Raw genomic sequence first — 12,425 nt, 5'->3', positions numbered from 1 at the left:
TTAATCCGCCTATATATATATAGGGTAGGGTTCATGAGTGAACAATGGTGTATTTGTGAACAAAAATGAACAAATCTTGTCCATTGATTATGCAAGATGATGAGATTTTATATTAATGGCATTTTTGTAATTCTTTTATGTTACTTGGTTTTTAGTTAAAATGATATGAGGGCTAATTCGTAATTTCCATTGCAAATATCAGTTACTAGATTATCAAATCACAAATCAAAATAAAAACCTAATCTTGTTCTCTCTCTACACCAACTTCTTTCACAACCCCCTTCAAGTAACGGCGATAACATCTTCACAATACCATATTTCACAGTGATTACATCTTCAAGATAGATATCAAATGGCGATTCAAACTTCCAGCGACTAATTGAAGGTATTAAGCTTAGTGTTGGTCTTTTTCTCCTCTTGTTTTCTATCTGCTTGTGTAGATTATAGTGTTCTTACCCATTTGTTCTTGTAAAAGCTAGGGTTTTAGTTAATTGTTCATCAAAAGATGCTTTTTTTTTTGTTAATAAAGTTCATTTTAGTTGCTGGATTTTCATTTAATTTGTGGGTTTGTGGTTAATTTGTTCTGATTTTGTGAAGGGGATGTGTATATGTTAGGGTTCACTCGATTAACCAAGAATAATATATAGAAATAATCTGTTCGTATAGTAGTTGATTTGTTCAGATTATGCGAAGAGGATGAGTTTATGCTAGGGCTTATACACACATGTATACTCTGTTTTTTGGGTTTGATCGATTATACACTATACTATGCTTTTTTGGGTTTATTCGAGTATACACAAATGTATACTCTGCTTTTTGGTTTTATTCGATTATACACATATGTATACTCAGTATTATGGGTTTACTCGTTTATACACATATGTATACTCTGTTTTTTATGTTTATTCGATTATACACATATGTATTATGTTTTGTTGTTCTTATGTGTATAAACACCTTGTGTTGTAAGAGATTGGTCATATGCTACTAGTTTGGAGTGTTGTTTTATAGTGGAAAAGATATCATTATACATATATGTATAAAGACAATCTTATGTCTGATACACATCTATTTTAGAACTAGGTTATCGTTGAAACTGTCTGAAATCTAACGCTGTGTTTTGTTTTTGTTATTGTATTTTTAGGGAAGTTCAACAATTCGAAAGAGTGGAGTTTGATGGGGTAAATTCATAGATGTTGGATAGTGATTGGGCGACCATTAACAATGGTGTTGACTGTGGTGTGTTCTCCATACGGCACATGGAAATGGATGGGAGTAGATAATATGCTCGCACTTTTATTTAGTTTGAATTGATTTAAAAAATTTAGACTCCACGGTCATAGATAATATGCATCCTTGTGAGAGTCCGGTAAAAGTTTTAAACGGTAACAATTTTTTCTTGAAGTCGACTCCAATGAAAGTGGTAAGTGCTTATCGTGATATGATTCATAAAAGTCCTTATATAGATGTCATGTACATAAGTGTACTTTTACAAATAATACGTCATATTATTTTGTGTGTAGAAAGATGTTGTAAAAGCGTGTTGGTCATCCACGTTGCTATGAGATTGAAGATGTCCAGCCTATTCATTTAGAGATTAGTTGGGAAACTATAGGAAACTATGAAGACTGCGGTGTATATGTCATGCGTCACATGGAAACATGGATAGGGATCGTTGAAGGACGTTGGGACGCTGGGTTTCCAACTGAAATCTCAAAAGCGAAAAACAAAATAAGACAACTTAGGAAGATGTTTGTTGTGAAACTGATAATATCGCATGCGAACATACCTCACGATCGAATTACGAATGAAGCTAATCACTTTGCCGGTATCAAGAAAAAGAAATAGATGTGATGTTGCTAGTGGTTTATTTTGTGTAGTGTTTGGTCTGGTGTTTCAATAGTAGTTATGGCTTATTTTGCTTGTTTTGGTGAAACTAGTAGTTATGGTTTATTTTTTTATTATGTTGGTGGACGTCGTTTTGAACGAGTTATGGGAGAATATTTTATTTGGATGATGTTAATTTCAGTTGTTCATTAAAAATCGATATCATGTAGGTGCATTTACACTTGTGTACATACTGTTCGCATATAAAATACATATACCGTTAATTTGTATGTCTATAACGTGCTAATGTGCCAATTTGCCTTTTAACAATAACGTAACACACAAATGTATTTTTTTCATGAAATTAAGACAAATTAGTATATTGTATTGATTAGGGCTGAGCAGTATACGGTTCAGAACCGCTAGAACCGGGGAACCTAACCAGAACCGCTAGATCCAAACCGTATTTTTGTATATAGGGTCCGGTTCCGGTTCTTTAATTTGGGTAAAAACGTTCCCGGTTCGGTTCCGGTTAAAACCACGGTTCTGGTTAAAGAACCGCCAGAACCGGTTGGGATTATAAATATTTAAAACCCTATTTTATTAATGGGTTTTTCCAATGTTTTAAAAACCGGTAAATACCGGCCGGTTATACCGGTATTACCGTTTCCAGATGTAAATCCGGTACGTAACACCCCCGCAAATAGGTGAAACGGCGTAAGGTTTGTACCGGCGGTAAAATCCGGTATACCGGTTTGAAACGTAATACCGTTACCAGCATAGGGTTATTTTAATTTGAGTTGATACTTATTTTCAATATATTTGTTACTTATCTTATGTAATTTTTATATATTATGATTATTCGTAACTAAAAGTTCTTATTTAATATTGTATGAAACGAAAATAGTGGATGTATTCAACACTCAAATGGCTTAAACATATTGTACACTTTCATCTAAAAGAGTTTGTTGGAAAATTGAATGATTTTTTATTATCTTTTGGATTATTTTTATTATGGATTTACTTTTAGATTATCTTTTAATACGTAATCATTCATTTTTGGATTAACTTTTGAGTTGATGTTGTAATTTATGAAATTATAGAGTTAGCTAGTCAACCCGGTTGAACCGCTTGGTACAACCTGATTCAACCGGTTGAACCATTTTTTAGCCTAATCCGGTTTGATCTAAAAACCGGTTTTTAAAACATTGGGTTTTCAACATCATACGACTATCCTAATTCTTATTCCCTCTTCTTATACTCATTCCCCGATCTCATCTTTCATCTTCTAATTCTTTTCCATCTCTCAACCCTAACCCTAATTGCTAACATACAAGTTCATCTCCATCCACACCCTGCAAATACAGGTATATTCTACATGACCTTTTTTTATGATTGCATATATTTTCTTTCTAGATGTTTACTTTCTGATACATATAATATAGTTTTCTGTATGTGAAAATAAAAATTGAACAAAAATAATCAAATCAATGTTGATCAAATTGTAAATGTGTGTATAAATAGTGTATCGCTTGGTAAATACAGTAAATGCGTTACTGATCAATCTATTCATGTGAACCAAATACAGTAGATGCATTATTCGTTTATTTTTTTAATTGCTAACACTTGGTTTCATTTAGATGTTTATGAGAAGATTGAGAGGATGAAGATCGAATGAAGTTTGAAGATGTTTGTTTTAATTATTAACACGATGTTTGTAATAGTTTTATTTAGAGTTTGTTTTATGGCTTGAAATTTTTTATTGTTGTTTTGCTACTTTTCTTTTGGTTGGTTTGAACTTTGAATGTTGCAACTCTTAGTTAATGTTTTAAATGGTTTGATTCGTTTTTATTGAATTGTTAATTTTACGATTTAATTGTCAACCGGTTCCCGCGAGAACCGTTTAACCGGTTCGGAACCAAACCAGAACCGTTATAATACGGTTCGGTTTCGGTTCTTAAATTTAGCAATTAATGGTTCCGGTTCGGTTCGGTTTGGTCCGGTTCTGAACCGTTGCACAGCCCTAGTATTGATTATGGACCAGCAAGGAATTTTTTTGGAACGATTAATTCAAAAAAAAATCGAATTTGGTTTTTGATCAAGAAAGTAGGGTGGTTATAGATATATTTGTTAACTGAATTTGATTATGTATATTAAATTAAATAAAAAATAATGTTTATATGTCTAATGACCATCATACCCTTATAACTTTAAAAGAAGATCAATGACCAGTATTAGTTTGTTTTGTTCACAAATATAAAAAGGTTCACAAATGAACTTAATCCTATATATATATATATATATATATATATATATATAGAGAGAGAGAGGTACGGGATCAGGAGAAAACGCCCCAAAGTGTGAGAACGGTGAGAACGCATCCTGGCCCAACACGTGGCGCGGGATATGATCAGGGCGTGAGGGCTTTTTTTGTCTTTTCAATCTTCTTTTATTTTCCCACTTTTGCGTAACATGTTGCTTCATTTTTGGCGTCTAAGATTATTTTGACGTTAATTGTATTTATTAACTAATTGGCGTTGAATTAATTGTTTTTGTGTCACATAGATAATTTTTTTGGCGTTATAGCATTTCTCTGATCAATTTTTTTGGCGTTTTGTGGCGTTGTATAATAATTCACTACGAGTCATTAATATTTTCATAAGATTACAATAAGACCAAATGTTTTTTGTGGCGTTTAGTCAATTTTTTTTGGTGTTTAATACATTGAAAAGGTGTTTTGTCAGCACCCGTTCTCACAGTTTTCATACTACTAGCGTTTTGGTGTTTGTAGTTTTTGGCGTTTTATATAATAATGTATTTTATTTGTAGAGAATTAGATAACAAACAACAGATAATTTGATAACAAAACAATATAAAATGAAAAAGCAAAAAAATTAAAAATGGTAATCTAATTTCTCATCCAAATCTTCACTGTCATCAGCCTCTTCTTCTTGAATTTGTTTTGGCGTTTTGAACCTTTAAATACCTTACCTAGATGCTAACTTTCCTACATAAACCTCATATTTTTTAGACGAAACTTGTTAGTGGCATCCTGTTTTTTGGTGTGATATTCTTGTTTGGTGGCATGTCATTGAAGATCAACTCTTGCTTGAATGCTATTTATAATAATTGAGTCCAAAATAGCATTTTACACTTGTGTTGATCCCTTCATGCCATGCATATAGTCATCAAGAACAAAGCTCACATGATGACATCAGTCTCTTTTTCTTGAATATTTGTCCATCTCATTTAGCAAAAGATTATAGAGATAACCCCCTCAAAAAAGAATACATTCAGTGAAAGCTTTGTCATCTGTGGTTTTTTTAACTAACTTTTTGGCGTTTTAAAGTAAGCTGTTTCTAAGGAACATGGCTTTTGTTTTTCTAGGTGTGACCAAATCATGTAGATTCCGACAATTAATCCTATATACTTAAAAAATAGGTCGAGGAAGAGTTGAAACTCATCTAATTAAAATGTTTACCTATAAACATATGTACATATATAAAAAACTAAAAATTACATATAAAATCCCAATCCGACTAATCCCTAATTGGTATCTCACTGTCCGACTAGCACCTTTTACCTCCCACCACAACTCAAGGGTGTTAAAAACTCATTACTTATTTAAAGTTATAACAAGCTTTCCAACCAACAGAAAAATTTATAAAAATCTATTCTAATTCTAATAGTGGTTTGGTTCGACTCTAATCAATTATTTATACGCAAATAGCAATAACCAAACCATAAAATTATGTTATAAAACACCATAGCCAAAAACTGATGTCTCAATCGGTTTGACGATTTCTTCATTCTTTTAACAAACTTTGTTGAAGATCAGTCCATTGTAATAAATAGAATACAATGATCGTAAACAAATTAGTGGGCGGACTTGGTCAAATATGCATAAAAGCAAAGGTTTAATCAAATATTAGGAAACGTAAATTTTTATTTTTTTAAATCCAAGTTTTGCAAGACACATCGCCAGAAAACATGACCGACACATTAGATAATTTGAGTGTAAGGTGTTTCATTATTCAAATCATACTCCAATAACCCAGATTTGATTCGAGCCAAGCTCAGGTTTTGAGCATTTGAATCGAGTCCTTGTCTGAACGAATTCGAATCGATTTTCCAAATTTCATACTTTAATAGTTTTTCCATATTTTTAACTCAAAGCAGTTCAAATTCAAATTGGTTTCAAAAATTTCAAATTCGAATTAACCCAAACAACTGAGCCGATGAACACCCTTAAATGAGTTTGATCTTGAACGAAGACAACAGCACAGAATTTCTTTAGTTTAAATGCCCAGAAAGCTTACCAGACTCAAGATTCAAGAATCTTATAAAATATTTTTTCCCCAAAATTCAGCTGATAAAGTTTCTAATATATCATCTATTTAAAACAAGATTTAACGTTCACACATAATCTTACCAAAATAAAATGTGGTCCAGACCTTGGCTCAAGAATTAGATTTTCTGGTTTCCCAAACCTCTGGGCGATCGACGAAGTTTAAGCGGGCTATCCATATCAATGCGCTTCTTTGGAGTACGTACTAAATTAGGAACGGGTTTGACCGTTTCTTCATGAGATTTAGAAGCAGTATTAACATTGTTAGAAGAATACGAACAATACTCTTCAAAATCAGCAGGCAGAGAAGCCATATCCAGCTCAAAAGATCCAGCGGGTACACCAGCTCTTTCAGTTCCGGTAAGTTTTGCTGACGGGATACGATGAGAAAACCTAAACCGCTCGTTACATGGAATCTTTTGATCACCAGCTCCTGCCCACATTGATCTCTGAAACACGCTAACAAATCCCTTCACTTTCGACAAGAAACCAACAGTTATACAATCCTCACCGGCTTCTACAATCTCCCCAATATCGAATTTGTATTTCGTATGATTTTCTGGGTCCATACTCCATTTCATATCCCAATCTTTATAAACAGCCCAGATTTCCCCTTTCTGGGGACTAATAAAATATGAAGATTTACTCACTTTCTTAATTACCATCTGATGAGAAAACATAAGGCGATTACTCGTTTCCTCGGTTTCCCCGAGCTCATACTTCCCACAAGCAACAGGTAATCCTTCTTCGACCCATTTGATTTCAAGAACATTATCTGGGTCAGATTCAAACCAAGCGATTCGCAGCCGAAACTTTGAAGAATAAACTTTCTTAATTTGAGCATAGAATCTTGGCATGGCATCAACAGAGTCATAGCATGCCCATATTTGACCAACTGCAAAACAATGCTCCTCCTTATCCTTATCAAAATTAGTAAAGTCTTGTTCTGGACAGTCTACTAACTCCGGCTCTGGATCATTTTTAGAATGACTGTCAGGTGTCACCACTTCCTTTCCGTTCTGTTTCAGCTTGCCATTTGGCGTGCTGACATCAGCATGTGCCACATCACCAGACGATTTACTCAGTTTTGATTTTTTTGAAGGACTAAACTCACCAGCGCCACCTTCCTGGTAAGAAGCTTGCTGTCTATGTCGAGAAGATCTTTTCCCATTGGGACTACCACCACTAACTCCGCCACCTGCCGCCTCCTTTTTATCAGAACTTGCTTCCCTAGATTCTGCCGCCATCCTTTTGCGCCTCTTTTTGTCAGTAGCTTTAGCAGTTCCTGTTTCCATTGGCTTCCGTACACCACTAACCTTTGGTTTCGTCACTCCTTTCTGATTCATTCTAGTGCCTTCAGTTTTCTTGCGTTCCAAATTAGAAGGAACCTTTCCATCCTTTTTAATATTTCCTTTGGCATTTTCAACTTTTGCAGTCTCTTTCTGTTGAGAAACAGGCTTGGATCCAGGATTTACACTCTGCGCCTTGGATCCAAGATTTATGTTACGTTCTTGTGGCCCTATTTCATACGCAATAAAGAGTTTTGAGCATTGCTGGCACCGCAAAGGTCTCTGAATAAATTCTCTGTAATACTCGTACTTAACGCTACAAAACGGACAATACGTCCAGAATGTTAAGTGAATGCTTGGGTTAGATGTTGACTGTTGACCATGACTCACACCATTAAACTGAGAACTTGGAGCCCTTTTGAATTTGTTCTGTTGACCCGCATATGAAGTTTGATATCCTTGATGATTATGAATCTTTGTAGCAGAAGCTTTGGCGGGTTCTCTACACTTCATGTCATAAATTGACCTTTTTCCTCTATCTGATAGTGTCATATTTGCTTCACCAATAAGTTTAAAAGCAGATTCGGCTCCCGGAAATTTGTTTTTGTCAGGATGAAGTACAAGTGCAAGTTTTCGGTATTGTTTGCGGATGGTTGTGTCATCAGCTACATTTTCAACTTGAAGAATTCCATATAAATCTTTTTCAGCACCATATATCTTCTTTTGAGCTGCACAATGAACATCACACACTGTAACCAGTTGGGAAATATTATCTAGTTCAGGATATAATTGTTTGGCCTTCAATGCAAACTTTCGAGCCCCTTCAAAATCATTTTTCACCATCTTTGCTTCTGCAATTTTCTTGGCCCTGTGAGCCTCATCTTTGTTACACTCCATTCTGACTAATATGATTTAAGAATGTAAAACTACTCGGATGATCTCATTTATAATAAACCAACATGGCTATATTATAATATAAAGGGATAACAAGATCACAATGTTCTTCTTCTTCACAGTTCACTTCATATCCCAATCTGAAAACACAAAAAGGATGTGGAAACTCAATACCAGTTTCAACTTTCAATTATAATATGGTGCAAGTGTAACTAACAGACTGCAGAAATTTGTTTTCGTAAAACCAAGATAAGGCATATATTGCTTAAAATGAGACTACATGATTACAAATGTATGATATATATTTGATGTTGGCCACCCAATCTTATAACACCTTGTCTTTGCTTATTACTATTCAACTATAGACAAGAAAATCGTATCGCCGAATAGACTGCTTTTTATCATAGTCATATGAGGACAAAAACAAAACATGCATAAGCGCAAAATGTTGTTGTCACCCCATCTAAAAACACCTCAACGTCACTTTAAATTCAAGCTTCTAAATATTTATTTCCATGCAGACTTTGTTTCCGGTCCTCTTGTGGTAAAACGTTGCCTAAACAACCCCATTTCTGCCAGTCATCTTACACGCACATGCATACTATATTGTGGTTGCATCAGTAATCTGCAATGCATAAACTCTTTCTGCGGAATTGCCTTTGGTAGCTTTTCATATCCCAAACACTCAACATCTAAACAATGCATGAACTTATATGCCAATTACAACAATAATATATCATACTTTACATCTTCAATCACTTCACCAACGACCAAATCAAAAGAAGAATGAATCAGAAGCCACACATTATCAAGTAGTAACAACGAGCTTTCATTATTCTTTTACAAAACTTAAAAATGCTAACACATTGATGAGCCCTAAACCATGAATCTAACTTATCCTCCTCATCGAACACAATCGAGCATAAATTTCAAAATCTAAAACCAGATCAACAAAAACTAATGTCCAGCATCAACAATCAAAACAAAATAACAACACGAAACACCAAATTTCAAACGCAGAAACCCTAAAAACAGAAACCCTAACATGAACAAAAACAACAAAACATCAAAATTTCGAACGCAGAAGATGAAATTGAGCAATAATACATCGAAAAAGGCAAAATACATACAATCAATCTTACCAAAATATGCATTGCGATTGAAAAGATAAGAAAATGTAAGGGGAAATAAGAGCTTACAGAGTGAGGGTAGAGCGAGAGAGAGAGAGAGAGGGAGAGAGTGATTATTGGCAGCGGGAATGAAATGAAAATTTGAGAATTGGTTTGCCTCTCGAATAATTTCCGTTCGTCCCCCTGAATTTGTTTGCGTTTTTACCAAAGGGGTGATGAGAAATTGGGCGCCATTAGGGTTCTTGTCTGTTGTACGTTATGCATATGTTCTTGTACTAGGTAGCTTCTAGAATCATCTATTATTAAGTTGATTTATTCAATTAAATCTTGAATACTAATTAGAGATGGTAATGTGTCGGGTTCAGGCAAAGTATTGGTAATATCATACACATACCTGATATCTGGTTGTAAAATCGTGTCTTATACCTAGTTTATTACCCGCTGAATATCAGGTATAACCGTAGGCTTCGGGTATACCCGTTAATTTGTTAAAAGATACGGAATTGGATTTCCAAATATATTTCTTTTTTACTATTAAAACTATTATATAATTTTTATTTATATAACAACAACTATAAATTAAATATACATTACATACATATAAATTGTATCATTAATAAACGATAACATTTATTCATATACTTCACACAACACAAAAAAGACTTCCAATATTTAATATAGTTTTATTCCATTATAATTTCTATATAAATACCGGATAGTCCTTGTTCAAGTAGTCGAGTACGCTCGACTCGCTACTGTCCACTCCAAGCCTTCCATTTCCATTATGTATGCTTACGATTCATCCTATTCTGTAAAGAAAGTAGGAAATGATGGAAAAAGGTCTTTCAATCTCTTAGTCTAGTGTTGCAATCCTGCTAAGGCCTAAGACTGATGAGTTAATTAAAATCTTATCAGCCTTATAAACAGGGCCTAATTCTCCAAACAAGGACTATTTTGCCCTCTTTCCACGCTTTCTATTAGTCTTTTTCTTGTAACGTAAGGAGAACTACGAACCAGCCTCGTGAATAAGTTCACCTTATAAGAGTAGTGGGAGAAGGCGAGAGGTAGCTAGTAAGCCTTTGACTCAGTCTTATAGTAGGCCCTATGGAAATCCATGCCCCGGGGGTACCTACCGCTGTCGATTCGAACTTGATCTTATTAAGTTGGAGATTCAAGATTCCTAGAGTTTTTTTTTTTCACATAACGGCCCTACTAAAATACTGGAAGCAGCCTTTTTTCATATAATCGAGTCGGGGGGTCTTACTGGAAGCAGCTGTTGAAACAATATATCTTTAAAAACTTATTTATTACACGGGTTGAATAAATGTAATTTTATATATTAAATAATAAAAAAATATTATATCTTTAAGAAACTCGTGTATTGTATGTGTTGAATAAATGTAATTTATATACCAAATAATAAAAAAGTTAAATCTTTAAAAACTCTGTATATTACACGAGTTAAATAAATGTAATTTTGGATTAATGGTATATTAAATAAATATAATTTCGGATAAAGACTTATATAAAAAAAATTTTAAGTAATCCATATATTTGATAAATAATAACAATAATAATAGTATAGTAAGAAAAAAAAAGTATCTTGTGTATAATTATTGAAGTAATCGACACACATGTGATGTTATCCTATATTTGTATTCAATTAGTTGATATGGCCGAATAATTCTCAATCAATTAAAAAAAACATTGTTATAATTTTGCTAGGGAAAAAAACAAAAATGATGATAAGACTGTAATTTTGGGCTCAGGGCAAAATTGTAATTTTTCAGGACTAACGAGCCAGTGTTAGGCAGCTCATTGACACGGAAAAAAAATTAAATCGTGTAAACAAATTAAAACAAAAAACCTTTATACTTTTGCTAAAAAACTAAAACGATGGGAAAAACGTAATTTTTAACTGAGGGCGAAATCATAATTTTAATTCAGGGATAAAATCGTAAATTAAATGGACCAATGGGGGAGTACCAGGAAGCTGTCGGCATGGCTGTAATTTTACACTAGGGAAAAATTGTAATTTCACCAGGAAAACAAACAAAAACGATGGAGAAAATGTAAATTTAAGTTGAGGGCAAAGTCGTAACTTGGCTGTGAGAAAAAACTAATGGCAAAACTATAAATTTATATGAGGCAAAATCGTAATTTTGAACTGAGGGCAAAATTGGAATTTTTAGCTGAGAGCAAAAGTGTAAATTTATTTTTAAGTGCGGTTGAAAACAAAATTTTGAATTGACGGCAAAATCGTATTTTTAAGGGAAAAAACTAATGGCAAAACTGTAAATTGAAACGGGGCAAAATCGTAATTTTGAACCGGTGGCAAAATTGAAATATTTAGCTGGGAGCAAAAGCATAAATTTATTTTTAACTGGGGGCAAATAAGTAATTTTGAACTGATGGCAAAATCATAATTTTAAAACAGAATAAAATCATAAATTTATTGGGCCAATAGGAGAGTGCCAGGCAGGTGCCTGGCACTATTCCCCTTCCGCCCCTTTCCTCAAATCAATGGAAATGTCTATTCCCGCCGACACATATATTTGTTGTAGTCAGAAAATTAACAATTTTCTATTTGTTATTATCTACAATTACTAGAAGATACATATAAAAGAAAAGAGGGAAAATAAATATAATATTAGATAAAGTCTTTTATATATATATATATATATATATATATATATATATATATATATATATATGTATGAATTTTAAGTAATCGATATATTTAATACATAATAAAAATAATGATAGCAAAAAAAAAATCTAACTTATATACTAAATAATAAAACAATATATCTTTGAAAACTCATTTATTATAAGGGTTGAATAAATGTAATTTTATATATTAAATAATAAAAAAATTATATTTCTTTAAGAAACTCGTGTATTGTATGGGTTGAATAAATGTAATTTATATACCAA

At 33.2% G+C, this 12,425-nt stretch overlaps 1 protein-coding gene across 2 annotated transcripts; it reads right to left on the bottom strand.

Annotated features, from left to right (window-relative positions):
• Positions 1 to 6,119: 6,119 nt before the first annotated feature.
• On the bottom strand, positions 6,120 to 9,734 carry LOC110878311. Of its 2 annotated transcripts, none has more exons than XM_022126591.2 (2): positions 9,558 to 9,734; positions 6,120 to 8,498 (listed from the first exon to the last, which is right to left on the bottom strand). In XM_022126591.2, exon 2 carries the CDS (start codon positions 8,359 to 8,361, stop codon positions 6,295 to 6,297), a length of 2,067 nt encoding a protein of 688 aa, XP_021982283.1. In that variant the 5' UTR covers positions 8,362 to 8,498; positions 9,558 to 9,734; the 3' UTR covers positions 6,120 to 6,294. The 2 variants fall into 2 exon arrangements, with proteins under 2 accessions (XP_021982283.1, XP_021982284.1); XM_022126592.2 differs by lacking the exon at positions 9,558 to 9,734 and adding an exon at positions 9,501 to 9,519.
• Between the last annotated feature and the right edge of the window lie 2,691 nt (positions 9,735 to 12,425).

This window comes from Helianthus annuus, chromosome 9 (genome assembly GCF_002127325.2).
Source record: "Helianthus annuus cultivar XRQ/B chromosome 9, HanXRQr2.0-SUNRISE, whole genome shotgun sequence".
Classification (NCBI taxonomy): domain Eukaryota; kingdom Viridiplantae; phylum Streptophyta; class Magnoliopsida; order Asterales; family Asteraceae; genus Helianthus; species Helianthus annuus.
This window is presented reverse-complemented; position numbering and strand designations above follow the sequence as displayed.